Source organism: Hirsutella rhossiliensis, assembly GCF_020360975.1.
Source record: "Hirsutella rhossiliensis strain HR02 chromosome Unknown scaffold00008, whole genome shotgun sequence".
NCBI classification, from domain to species: domain Eukaryota; kingdom Fungi; phylum Ascomycota; class Sordariomycetes; order Hypocreales; family Ophiocordycipitaceae; genus Hirsutella; species Hirsutella rhossiliensis.
In genome coordinates, this window is record NW_025408674.1 from 575,351 (window position 1) to 589,388 (window position 14,038).

A 14,038-nucleotide genomic window follows, 5' to 3' on the forward strand; every position below is an offset into this window, starting at 1 on the left:
CTCCGACCCGCCCGCTCGACCTATCCGCTATCGCATGCAGAAATGAGCTGCCTACTATAAACCTATCGCTCTCTTACGCCTCTTGCCTTTACTAAAATAAACCGTTCTCCCTCTCGAGATGCTATTCCTAACGAAATTTATCGCTGCAAAATTGCCATTACTCTACACATTACAACGTTTATCTCTTTTTTTGAAACAACAACTTTAGCTTGCGACCTATTTCTTACGATAGTGCCTGCCTCTATACGTTCTCTGTGACCTTGTTTATGTCCTGTGCGTTATGCCTTGTCCCTTTTATTTTCCTTCCCTCCCTTTCCCTCCTCTCCCTAGCTCCCTAGCTTGCCTTTGGCTTGCATCCCTTCTTGTGCACCTTCCAGTCCTCTTTTTGGTGTTGCCTGCTGCAGTACGCGACCGCCAGGCATCGGCTGCACCTCTTCGCCCCCACCATCTCTCCACAAACCCGGAGACCTTCCCCTCTGTGCTCTGCAAATCCTGCCCTTGCATTTGCTTTGCGCCTATGCTTTCGTTCGCCTGCCCCGCCTCTGCCATCGTGTCCTGCATTTCCTGCCTCGCCCTAATTTCGCATCCTTCTTTGCCGCAGAACGACGAGACAACCACGAGGACATATGGCCTCTCTGCGTGTAGAAACGATATCGGGCTCTGTAGAATGTCCTTTTGCGAGTCCGCCGCAGCTCTCGCAGCGCGCCCCTGCTGCCTTCCGACACACTGCCTCGTGCTCCTGTAGGATTGGCCTTATCCACTGTAGGAACTGTGCGCTGGCTTCGTTGTTTGGCCTCGCTGCCTGCATCACGAGCGTCTTCGGGATGGTATGCATGTACTTAAGCTCCCTGGCCCCGAATTCGCACCAGAACTCAGTAGTTGCTTCTGCTCTTCTCTCCTATTTATGCCTTAGTGCCTCTCTTATGTCACGACCCTGCGCGCCAGCGTAGAGACACCAGCGCAGAACCTCACCAGTGTCACGTGCCCAAGCAGCATCACGTGCCCACGTGCGACCTCGTGCTTACCTGAGCGCTGCTGAGGTAACCTCGTGCAGATGCACATAAGGGCCAGCTCGGTCGTGTAGTCTAGTCTTTCTTTCTTGCTCCTTAGCTTTGAGTCTTCGTTCATAGTGCCAATACATCTTTATAGCCGTCAAGGCTCGTATGTGCCTGGCCGTAACACTACTCAAAGCTCAATAAGATCGCTTGCCAGCGATTAAGCAAATAGGCACCGAGCTTTCACGTCACACGCGCCTGACGTAAATCCAGCGCATCCGTTCTGACCGTTCCGACCAAGACTCCGACCACCGACCAAGTGATCCTCAAGGCTGAGATCACGTCCGTTCCGACCAAGACTACGCGTGTGTAGTCGTCCGACCAACCGTTCCGACCAAGGGATTCGTCCCGTCTGACCTCCGACCGTCCCTGCTCGTGCAGGCATCTGACCGTGATTCCGCGTGGTATCATTTCCGACCCTAGACTCTGACCTCGAGACTATGATATCCGAGGAAGCCCTGCCCTCTGATCAGCCTCGCCGTTCTGCCCGGCTTGCTGGCCAAGCCACTGAATCCGAAATAGCAGCCATGGCTGCCCCGAGCCCCCAAGACGCTCTCATCCGCGAGATGAGGGGACAGATTGCGGCCTTAACGGCCCGTCTAAATGAACGCTCTCCGTCTGTTGAATCAAATCGACAGCACCGGGAGCCCTCGACTGCTTTTGCCGGCCCAAATGGCCCGGCCTTCCGACCAACAGGCAAAGCTGCCTGGCCTGTTTTGCCCCCTTCCCAGAGGGCAAGAACCCCGAGTACAGCGACGCCGCCAAATCGCGCATCAAGGTCTCCGCGACGTTCTCAGGGAAGAAGGACGAGTTCCATTCCTTCATCCTGAGCATAAAGAACAAATTTGACGAAGACGTACGAACCTTCCGGACTGAGAACAGCCGGATGGTCTGTCTGTATAACCTGCTCGAGGGAAAAGCCCGCCGAGCACTTGAAACCCGCTTCTCCTCTGACACTCGACCCTTCTCTGGAGTGGCAGAGATGATCCAAGCCCTTGAGTCCGCCTATGGCAATCCGAATGAGCTTTCCGAGGCTCTTGACCGCCTGCAACGCCTCCAGTTTACCGTGAATGGGAAGACCGACATTGTGGACTTTCTTGCGGAATTTGACTACTTAACTGCGACCGGTCGTGTGCCCGAGGACCAGATGAAGCATACCTTGTGGCAGCACATCCCGGCCAACCTAGATAACAGCCTCTTGACCAAGACCCGTGACGAGTCCGTGACCTACGAGGTTTTCTGTGGGTTCATTAAAGACGCTGTCCACTGCCAGAAGAGGAGTATGAGGCAGACACAGGACTCCCGCTCTTCCGACCGATCTCGCCGCGCGCCGACTAGGACTGCTCCGACTACCGCCAAGACTCCGAACAAGACCGGCTCGACCCTATCACCTCGCGTGATGCTGGCAGAGCCTTGACCGACGATGAGAAAGGGTCCATTGGGATAATGGCACCTGCTTTATTTGTGGAAAACAGGGCACCTCTCGCGAGTGTCCCGACCGCACCCATGCTGTCTCCCGTGTCGCCTCCGTCCCTGTCCCTGCCAACGACTCTGATCAAGATTCGGAAACGAATAGGACCATCACAAGACTCCTTGATGGTCCCTAAGGTGTCACAGACAGCGAGTAGGTCTAGCAAGTCATTCACTCTGCCAAGTCAAGTCCAAGTGGATGGTGTGAGCCTACCTGCCCGCTCCCTCTGTGATACCGGAGCCGAAACCCGTTTGCTGGTTAGCCCAACCTTCGCCCAGTCCGCCGCCCAAAGACTCGGAGCCCAGATTAAGGAGCTCCCGAGTCGGATTCCTCCAAGACTTCCGTGGAAAGCCAGCCGGCTATATCCAGAAACAGCTGGTCGCCACTTTCGTCATCGATGGCCGTTCGTTCGCAAACGAGACATTTGATATAGCTGAGTGTGGCCATGATATCTTTATCGGTCTTTTCTGGATGCGGGAGAAGCGCCTCCTGCTTGACTGCGCCGCCCGACAGATCATCTGGCCAGATGATCTTCCTGCCCTCGCCAAGTTCTCCCCGACGATCCAGCTCTCTCGTCAAGCCCCGCTCTCGGGTCGGATCGACCTAAGATCCAGGCCGACGCTGAGAGGCGGAACCGCCTGCTCGAGAAAGAGGAGAAACGCTACCGGATCCTCCACAAGAACTGGCGCCGCTCTGATCAAGCTCCTCCGGCCTCTGTCCCGACCCCGTTACCGACTCCGTCTCCGTCGTTTCAGTCCAAGTCTCCGTCTGCCAAGAAGTCTGTCCGTTTTCAGCTCACGACCGCCCCTGCTACCGCCTTCGTCTCCGTCGCCTCGGTCCAAGCCTCCGAAGATCAAGCCCTGATTAACGCCCTGGTCTGCCAAGTAGAGTCTCACGAGAGATTCGAACAGTGGAACGAACTCGAACCGTTGATGCCCGGGATCCAGTCCAGCTCGAGCCAAGCTCCGGCCTTGACCAGACCGTCCCTAGTGCTCGAACCGTTGCTAAAGTCTCCCGGATCAGAAGACCTACCAGGGACAAAGCATTCCGTTCCCTCAGGAGAAGACCCTGAGCATGTTGCTTGTGTCCGTAGTCGTCTACCGCCCCAGCTCACCCATCTAGAGGATTCTTCTCGAAGAAAGAGGCCCACACCTACCTTCGAGCCGACCCGGTCACGATGTAGTCCTAGAGCTTGAGAAGCCTCTTTCGCCGACAGGACCCCATCGTACCGCACGCCCGTTAAGTATCTGCCTCTAGAGAAAGAGACTGTCGATCACCTCCGGAGATAGACTTCATCGAGCCCGATCCGAGTCCGCACGCCGCTTCTGTCCTCTTCGCTCCGAAACCGAACACGACCGCCCGCCGCTTCTGCATCGACTACCGTTGGATGAACGATCATCTTAAAAGTCGCATCACGCCCGCTCCGTCCTCGAAGGCACTGCTTGGTTGCCGTGAAGCTCAACGCTTCACGAAGATCGATGTGATCCAGGCCTTCCACCGTCTCCGCATGGACCCTGACTCCGAGTATTTGACCGCCTTTCGCACCCGTTTCGGAACTTTCCGCTGGAAAGTCCTCCCGTTCGGTCTGAAGGTAGGTCCCGCCTGGTTCCAGCAGTTTATCAACGCGCAGCTTCACGATCTCCTCGACCGGTGCGCCAGCGCCTACGCAGATGACGTCCTGATCTACTCGGATAAAGAAGAAGACCACTGGAAAGACTGTCAAGAAGTGATCTGGCGACTCCATCAGGCCAACCTCCAGGGAGACATCAAGAAGTCTAGATTTAACGTGACCAAGGTTGACTACCTCGGCGTTCTGCTTGAAGCCGGTGTGGGCCTTAGTGTCGACCCTCGGAAAGTTCGATCGATACAAGACTGGAAGTTTGAAGACCTCCGAGACCGCACCGCGATCCGATCATTCGTTGGCCTATGCAACTTCATCCGTGTTTTCTGCTACCACGCCTCGGGAGTGGCAGAACCCTTGAACCGGTTGCTTAAGAAGGATGTTGCCTTTGTGATGGGCCCGGAGCAACGCGAAGCATTTGATCAACTCAAGCGCCTGGCTATCGAAGCCCCGGTCCTCGCCTTCTTTAGACCAGAACTGCCGACCCGACTGGAGACCGATGCCTCCCGGAATGCCACAGCTGGTGTTCTATGGCAGGAACAGCCTGATCAGACCTGGAAGCCCGTTGGATTCTTCTCTAGGACCATGACCCCGGCCGAGCGAGCCTACCCAATCCAAGATCGAGAGCTCCTCGCCGTCGTACAGAGTCTAGAGCACTTCTACCCAGAGCTCTTAGGCCAGAAGTTCGATGTGATCACCGACCACGAAGCCTTAGTCCATTTCTCTACGAAGCGCCTGCTCTCGGTACGACAGATCAGATGGTCCGACTTTCTCGCCCAGTTCGACATCCGTTTCCTCTACCGCCCCGGTCGACTGAACGTAGTCGCCGATGCCCTCTCCAGGAAGACAGCCGAGCTTCCTACCGTAAAGGCCCGGAAGCCGAGGAACGCACGGTGACCCTGATCCCTCCGGAAAGGCTAGGCTTCGCGACCGACTCTCTAGACCCTACGGCCGCCGGCCACCTGCCCCCTCAGAACTTTAGTCCCGAACCTAAGCCTACTAGACCATTAGTTCTGAGGGCCACGAGTGCCCTACAGACCCCAGAAGACCAAGGGATACAGCAGACGCCCGATCAAGACCGCCCAGAACTAGACCCGAACTCGGTCCCGAAGGGAGCCGAACTCGTTTCGTTGATCCGCCAAGAGAACCTCCTCCAAGACCTCGGCACCCATGGAACACACCTGATCGTACCAGCCCAGACCTCAGACAAGCAGACGTTTCTTCAGACCGCGCTCATTCGCGAAGCCCACGAGCCCCAGATCTTCGCTCACGCCGGACAGAACAAGGTGATCAAGCTGCTCCAACGAGACTTCTACTGGCCAAGGATGAAGGAGGATATCCGTCGTTATATTCGGAACTGCCACGACTGCCGCCGCAACAAAACCCCTCGAGACAAGACCCCTGGACTGCTCCATCCACTGCCCGTGCCGACTTCTGTTTGGGAGCACGTCGAATGTGACGGAAGGATATGCCGAAAGACCGTTACGGATATGACTATGTTTGTACCTTCGTCTGCAAGCTAAGCCGGATTATCGCCACGCTCCCAGGAAAGAAAACGATACAGCAGAAGTCTTAGCTAGCCGCTACTTCCGCTACCTCTATCGTTTCTTCGGTATGCCCTCGTATGGATTTCTGACAACGCTGGACAGTTTATTTCTGCCTTCCTCGCAGAGATTAACCGGCTCACGGGAACGAAGCATCGTCATGGAAGCTCCCTACACCTCAGACCCAAGGGGTGTAGAAGTCACAAATCAATACCTGGATCAAAAGCTACGATTCTACGTGACGAAGCATCAAGACAACTGGAGTTCCCTGCTGCCCGCCCTCGACTTCGCCCATAACTCGTCTTGGCACTCTTCCATCGACATGGCACCGTTAAAAGTAGCCCTAGGCCGAGATATCCGGAATCCCCTGTCACTGCCCCCGACTAACAAGACCGCTGCCACCGGACCCGCCGCCAGAGCTAGGGAACTTGTGCAGACCGCCCAGGAAACCCAGGAAGACGCCAGGAATGCTGCCATCGCCGCTCAAGAACGTCAGAAGGAACAGGCTAATAGGAAACGACGACCAACCGACTTTGCCATCGGTGACCGAGTTTTTCTCAGCAGGAAAGGCTTCGCCACGAACGCTCCGACTACTCGGCTAGATAACCAATGGTCAGGTCCGTTCGTAATCCTGGAAGAACGCGGTCATAGCTACGTACTGCAGCTGCCCGAGTCGTACAAAATGAAGAACCTATTCCACGCCGACCGTCTTCGAAAAGCAGCCGATAACCCTTGCCCCAGCAGATCCAGACACCTCCGCCACCCGAGGAGATCAACGGAGAACCCGAGTGGGAGGTTGATCAAGTCCAGCAGTCTCGAGTAACCGGTAGAGTCGACGACTGGAATACCAGGTCTTATGGAAGGGATGTGACCTGATGAGACCTGGTACCCGGCTAGGAATTTCCGTAACGCACCAATAGCATTGAAGGTATTCCACGATGAACATCCGGACGCAGCAGGCCCACCCGTCAACCTGCAATACTGGATCGAATGTGCTGCAGCGGAGGAGGGCTGCGAGGAACGAGACGATGATGACACAGCAGAGAAAGCCGTGAAACCAAGAACCCGCCGCCACGACTGACTACCTTGATACGCATATCAAGGCCTTAGACGGGGGGTAGTGTCACGACCCTGCGCGCCAGCGTAGAGACACCAGCGCAGAACCTCACCAGTGTCACGTGCCCAAGCAGCATCACGTGCCCACGTGCGACCTCGTGCTTACCTGAGCGCTGCTGAGGTAACCTCGTGCAGATGCACATAAGGGCCAGCTCGGTCGTGTAGTCTAGTCTTTCTTTCTTGCTCCTTAGCTTTGAGTCTTCGTTCATAGTGCCAATACATCTTTATAGCCGTCAAGGCTCGTATGTGCCTGGCCGTAACATCTTATACTCCCTTCCTTTCTCTTACCACGCAAATGTTTATCGCCGCTCCACTTGCCTTCTTGCTTTTTTTGTCTCCTCCCCGCTGCGGGTTGGTACCCGAATGGCCGATTTCTTTGCCTACCTTTTTGCACGCTTTAGTTCCTAGCGCTACCGCCTGCTTGCGTTCTTTCTCTCGCCCTGTCTTTGTCTTGTCTTTGTCTTGATTGTCTCTCCAATCTTCAGTCTTCGTTCCTCAAGTCTTCGTTCCTCAAGGCCCTTTGCGCAACCCGTGAGGGGTTGCCTTACCCGTCCCAATGCCTTTGAGGAACGAAAGGCCTTTCTAACGTGCCCCGCAGACCCCGCCCTCTCCCCCCAAAAGTTCTCCGCCCCTTGATTGGTCCCTTGTGATTGGTCCCTCCTTGCCTCCCTCCTTGTTGGTCGCTGCCCTTCCCCCGGCTTCTGTTGCCTTTTCGCGTGCCTTATCCCACCACTAGGCGCCTCCCACCCTGTCTGCCGCCTGCCGACTCTTCCCGCCTGCCGAACTCTTCATCGCGTCACCTAGCGCGGCCGCCTTGACTCTTCAGCATCACCGTCCAGCCAGCGCAACGCCTCCTCAACGGTCCTCTCGCTCAGTACCTCGAGCCTGGCCTGTGCGGCAGTCATCTCCTCGGGGACCCGGTTGCCCACCAAGTCTCTGTCCCGCACCTTGGACACGAGCATGATGCCGTCTAGAGTTCGGCAGCGCGATAGCTGCACGTACAGGCCGTACGGGTCGCACTGCGAGGGCACCACCGTTCCATCCATCTTCGTCGTCCGTGTCCCTCGCAGCTCGAGGCCACGCGCTCCAGCGTTTTGCCCTGCACCTTGTAGTCCGTGCACGCGAACGCTGCTGCGCACGGCAAACCCTTTCGGCTGACGTCGTTGCGTTGCCACGGCCTTTTTCGCTGGCACTGTATCTTAACGGTCATGGGTGTCAACAAGATCGTGCCCGGCGGCATCCCGACGAAGTGGAGATATCTCGTCGTCTCCGATTCGAGAATGATCCCGCCGGCGGCCGAAGTGGATCGTCATATCGGCCGAGATCCGATGCCCCGGGTACGCCTTGTCGACAATGACCTCCACCGCCGAGTAGCTCGCGCCGTTCACTAGCTTCAGCCCCTGGTGGGTGTTGTGGTTCACGACGATGGGCATCCCGGCCACGAACATGAAGACGGCCGGCACCGGGATCGCGCTATCGTCGCCCTGGTTGAGTATCATGATCGCCTCTTCCTCCGTCGGCAGCTCCTCCTTCCACTTGTGCTCGGAGATGAAAATGCGCATCGTCGACCGCTGCTGGACCCGGAACGCCAGGCTCGCCTCCATGTTCAGGTTCCACCGATTCCTATTGAGCGGCGTCACCACGGTGATGCCCGTCTCCCAAGGATCCGCCTTCCTCCCGGTAGCACCTTGAGTTGAGGAGGTTTAGATCCGTCCGATCCTGCACGCCTAGACGGATCCGCTTCAGCAGCCTCTGCAGCTCCGGGTCGCCGGCGGCGCGCATCTGCTCGTCCAGCATGACGACCGTCGTGAACCTCTTCCACAGTGCGTGCGCTTTGTCGTGCTGGTGACGCTGCTCGGCCTTGAACGAGTTGTCTACGTCCCACGAGATGGCCGCGCTAGGCAGGACGATCGACCTCTCTTGGACCGGTGAACATGACCGCCGGGACAGTGTTTCGGTCAACGAGAGCATGAGCGGCCAAGGGATGATTGGAATGAAAGGCGAAGGAACGGCCTTTAGGGACTTCCTTCCAGCTAGCTGGGACTAGCATTGTCTTGCCTGCCGGGACCACGGTTTTCTGACGGCCTGAACGCGTCGGACTACCCTTTATGAGGCTTATAGATGTTAAAGGGATACCGAAGTCGTCGAGGAGGCCTATTTGAACGACTTCCTTGTCGTAGTGGATGTTTCCAACATACGGCTTGAGGAAGGCATTGCCTAGCAAGGCTCCTGGTTCCACGGTAGTCACCCAAGCGGAACTGGTGAATTTAGCTATGCCGGCGCTGCTGCCGTCAGCCCTCTTTCCTTCTGCATAGAAGGAGAACGTGGCCCAGTCTGTGCAGCGGATACTGCCGCTGATGCCTGCAATTGGCGTTGAAGGCTTCTTCTCAATGGTGTGCTCGAAGCTCTTGAGAAGCTTTCTGTCAATCAGGGGGTTGCCACACCCGGAATCCGCACAGACCTCGGTCTCTGGTCCTGTGGGAGCTGCCTTGATCTTGATGCGAAGATATGAGTAGCCGAAAGGGCATTGTGCGATGGCGGCTCGAGCGGCTGTGGCTCGAGGATTTCCTGCGATAGCGCTCGCGACTGTTCCCAAAGATACTGGGCTTTCTGGGGAGGAATTGGATTGTGCTGCTCTACGGCTTTATATGCCTCTCCATTTGCGTGGGCCTTGGGCTGTGACACGCAACCAGGAAGGTGCCTGAAGAGTGCATTGCGTGAGGGAAATCGGGCGTAGCATTTCCCACACAACGAAGGTCTTGCTGGGGTCGCCTCCTGCTGGAGCTGTTGAGCAGACACACAGCAGCGTGCTTGTGTGTGCTCAAATAACACACTGCGGGAGGAACTTGCGGTTACACTTCCGGCATTGGTGGTTTCCTTGTTGGCCAAGATTCTCAGGAGTTGAGGTCATACAGACGTAGTATTCCTCGATAGAAGCGTCTGATCCTACATCACTGGCTTCATCGTTGTCGGAAATGGCGGTTTTCTTGTCGTCTGGAGCATCTTGCTTGTTTTCATCCTCGCTGGCAAGGTAATTTTTCTCAAAGCGGACCTTTTTCTCATAGCCGCCGCTTCGCTCATTGCGCTGAGGATCTTTGGGGCGGCTCTCTCGCCTTTCCTTGGCCCGTAAGTCGCTGCTGGGGTTGCTGCGGTCTCTGCGGTCAAGGCCTCGATCGCGTTGGTAGTGATCTCGCTGATAGCTGCGGTCGCGGTCGCGGCTATCGTTCCTAAAGCTGCGATCACGATCACTACTACGATCACGACTTTGGTAGTTGCGGTCACGGTCACGGCCTTGGGGGCGTTCATCGTATCTGCCGCGAAATTCCAATGCCGCGGAGATCAGGGGTCGGCGTTCCTCGATTTCTCGCAGTGTTGCTAATAATATGACAATAAAGTAGTATACTGCAGTATATACAATACAATACGCGATTTCTCATATTGTACCAATACAATATGCTCGCCGTCATATTGTGACGATACAATATAGCGCCTTCCATACTGGCAATATATGGCTTGTATTGTTTGTATTGGTTGGTAGTCATTCGCCTTTCCGTTCCCCAATTCGCGCCAATATGATGACGCGTCAAAAAACACGCGTAAATATAAGCATGTTCTATGTATTGTTTTTCGTCTGGCGGACCTCCAGGACGTAAAAGTTTCCTATTGGCGCACGGAAACGCGTAAATGTATGTATAAATCCAGACCTACAGGGTAGCGGCTCGCCGTCCAAACACTGTTTTCCTCCTCAACCCCGCTTTCCCACCCCAGGACTTACAAGCAATCTCGATGCCTCAACAACGCCTGCCTTTTGTTCAAACATCGCCGCGACGGGATTCGTCAATATCAGACGAATACTCGGAGATTTCCAGCCCACGGTTGCATGATCCAGATGAGACCCAAACCACTGAATGCCAATCGTCGCAACCTCGCACGGCCTCCATAAACCCTTCGGCCAAGCCAAGAACATCATGGGTCTTTTCTCATATGCCAGACGAGGACATAGAGACGAAATACTACAATCAGCGGACCGGAAAGAAGAATGGCGCTGCAAACACTGTGACAAAACGTATTGCTGTTCCGGTGGAACTGCGGCCCCAGCCAAGCACCTTACGGATCCTCCTCCTGACGGTCACGGCCTCCCAAAGGCGCGCCACGAACTGCCAAAGTCACGAATATACGAACTATTCTCGAGATAGCTCGTGTTACGGCCAAAGAACATCCCCGAAAACGCCGTCGGCTCAACGATCAATCCGGAGACTCGATCGACCCAGACCAGCTCGAAGCTTTATACGTAAGGTTTATTACGTCCTGTTCTCTCCCATTTAGGCTTGTGGAATGCCCAGAATTCCGAGCATTCTTAGCCTACCTCAACGCCGATATCGATACTTGGCTTCCAGATACACACGAGACCATCAAGAAATGGATTATGCGGCAGTACGAAGGTCAGAAGGAGAAGGTCAAGCAGCGCATCCAGTCAGCAAAGTCAAAAATTCATATCAGCTGCGACCTATGGACTTCCCCCAACTCTTTGGCCATCTTAGGCGTAGTTGCTCATTACGTTGCAGAAGACAGTCAGTTGGAACACCATGTCTTGGCTTTGAAAGACATCGACAGTGAGCACGACGGATATCACCTGGCAAGGGCAATTTTGGAAGTGGTTGATGACTGGGGTTTGCTTCCAACCTTGGATATTTTGTGATGGACAATGCAGGCAATAACGATACAATGATGAGATCTCTTTCCTTGGTAAGTACGGCGCACTGTTTTTCTGACTGGCCCTAACATTTACAGGCCTTCTACGTCGATATGACATTCGATACGATCCCAAATCTCACCGACTCCGCTGCCAAGGTCACATTATCAACCTTGCCGCCAAAGCTTTCTCTTCGTTACCGATAATGAGAAGCTCAAAGACGACGAACGTGATGGGCATAATGTGACACTAAAAGAGATCGAGGCGTGGCGGAAAAAGGGTCCCCTTGGCAAGCTCCACAACTTCGTGGTTTTCGTCCAAAGTAGTGTTCAGCGTCGCCAAAAGTTTCTGGCCATCAGCCATAATCGCAAGCTTGCGCGAGATAATGACACGAGGTGGAGTTCGTGGTACACCATGCTACGAGCGGCCTTGCATCTTAGAGGCGCAGTCGAGGGATATTTCAACAAATGGGTGGAAGGAGATTGTGCCGGAGACGAGCTCTCCCGAGGAGTGGGTCATCCTCGAGAAGATCAAGTCTTTCTTGGAGAAGCTTAAAATGACGACAAGGCCCTTGAGTCATCGTTTGCAACTCTTGACAATGTTCTCTTGGCTATGGACTTCGTATTGGCGCAATTCGAAGCAGGAAAAGAGGCACATATCGACGATCCGATTATGGCACCAATGTATAACTCGGGCTGGGCGAAGATGGATAAGTACTATTGTCTTACTGACGAATCGCCTGCCTACGTCGCTGCGTGTCACACATAGGATATCAGCCTCCAACAGTCTGACCCCCTATTCGCACAGTCCGTTTCCACATTTCCCCACAGAAACTTCTAGGAGGCATCATCAACGCATCAGTGGCTTCCAGATGATCTGATCAGATGCTTCCATTCACTACCATTCCCTTCCATTCTCATATTCAGGCAGTCTATAAAGATCTCGCCTCTTTCCCACCTTAGATAGCAGAATCAAGAGTCTTCCAGTCCCTGATCTTTATGCCCACTTGCTCATCCTCCGTGCGATAGTTATGAGCCCGGTCTGCCACTGACTGGGTATCTTATTCTTGTTCACTCCGCTGCGCAGAATAGCTTCCACAATGAGCTCAGCTCTAGATCTTGATGGCTCTTCCAAGGGCACCGTGCTCAACGGCCCTTGCGACTGGAAACAATGGATTTCTATCATCAAGAAATTCGCCACGTCCCACAGTCTTTGGGACTTTCTGGACCCTGCCGTCAAGGAGGGTAAGCCGGTTCTTCAGCAGCCAGTTGAACCAACATTCCGACAAATCAACCACGAAGCATCTGATCTCGTGGATCTGACCTCGGAGGAATTTCGCCGTCTCGAATTCCTCCACACCCAATACCGCTCGAAGCTTCAAGGGTATAGGGATCAAGTGAAGGCACTCGCCAGCCTTCAACAACACATCGTCAAGACCATCGGCAACTACTACAGCACCATTGCCGAGGAACACGACGTTGCAAAGCAACTTGCCTTGCTTCAGGCTCGTGTGGCCCCAACCGACTGGGCACTCGAGAGGAAGTTGTTCAGCGTTATCGTTCCACCCTTCAGTCGCCAAACAGGACCAAGATCGAAGCTTGGGTCACCCAATGGCAGAAAGTCCTCACTGAGGCAAAGCAATTAGGGCTTCCTGATGTCCAGGACCTTCGCCCTACCAAGATTTCCTACAGGCTGTTTCGTCCATCAACGCCCCATTCACAGACTATTGGGTCAACAAAATGGAAGACGAGGCCGTATTCGGCAAGCCTGAGTGGAAGACCGACTTCCCGGACGGCATTAAGATCAGTGAGATCTTTGAACGAGCTCACCGAATCAAGGCCGCCAACAACAGCAAAGGATCATTCGGAGCTGCCTTCCAAGGCAAGGGAGAGAAATCGGAGAGGAAAGAGGACAAGCCTAAGTGGTCTTCAAGCAAGAACGCTGATGGTGTTCCTATGTGTGTCTGCGGAGAATATCACCGCTTCGTAGATTGCTTCTATCTCATCAAATCAGCTCGGCCTGATGGCTGGACTCCTGATCAGAAGGTTGAGAAGAAGATCAAGGAAATCCTCGACTCCAATCCATGGGCAAAGAAGATGACGGAGAAAGCACAAGACTTCAAGAAGAAGGAAATGGAGAAATCGTCCGACTCCTCCGTTAAAGGCACAGCGTTTGCCGGTCTTCTACCAGCTCCTGACAACACACCGCCTCCTCAACACCTCCATCAACCAGTTTCTCGACGGGAAAGGCAGTCTACCCGCTGTATGACTCCTTTATCCTTGATTCCGGATCAGACACACACATTTGCAACAACCGATCCCGTTTTCTTGACTACACCGCCCTTGCAGAGCCAAAAGAGCTCTTTGCAGGCGATAGTCAACTTCAGATCCTTGGCTACGGCACAGTCCGTATGAAGCTTGAAGAAGGAGGACTTTTTCAGCTCAACGAAGTTGCCTTCGTGCCAAAATTCCACACCAACATCGCATCCCTCGACCGCTTTCTTGCGAAGGGATACAACTGGAATCCACTATCTGGACG

At 54.6% G+C, this 14,038-nt stretch overlaps 2 protein-coding genes across 2 annotated transcripts; one reads left to right on the forward strand and one right to left on the reverse strand.

Annotated features, from left to right (window-relative positions):
- Positions 1-1,582: 1,582 nt before the first annotated feature.
- On the forward strand, positions 1,583-6,514 carry HRG_07318 (reverse transcriptase (RNA-dependent DNA polymerase) domain-containing protein; the record flags this gene model as incomplete). The annotated part of the gene is made up of 9 exons (XM_044865789.1): positions 1,583-1,671; positions 1,752-2,296; positions 2,789-2,986; positions 3,053-3,118; positions 3,178-3,401; positions 3,550-3,611; positions 3,784-5,017; positions 5,185-5,645; positions 5,845-6,514. 9 exons carry the CDS (start codon positions 1,583-1,585, stop codon positions 6,512-6,514), a joined length of 3,549 nt encoding a protein of 1,182 aa, XP_044718753.1.
- Positions 6,515-8,006: 1,492 nt separating this feature from the next.
- On the reverse strand, positions 8,007-10,349 carry HRG_07319 (PIF1 protein; the record flags this gene model as incomplete). The annotated part of the gene is made up of 4 exons (XM_044865790.1): positions 8,007-8,430; positions 8,495-8,681; positions 8,944-9,357; positions 10,307-10,349. 4 exons carry the CDS (start codon positions 10,347-10,349, stop codon positions 8,007-8,009), a joined length of 1,068 nt encoding a protein of 355 aa, XP_044718754.1.
- Between the last annotated feature and the right edge of the window lie 3,689 nt (positions 10,350-14,038).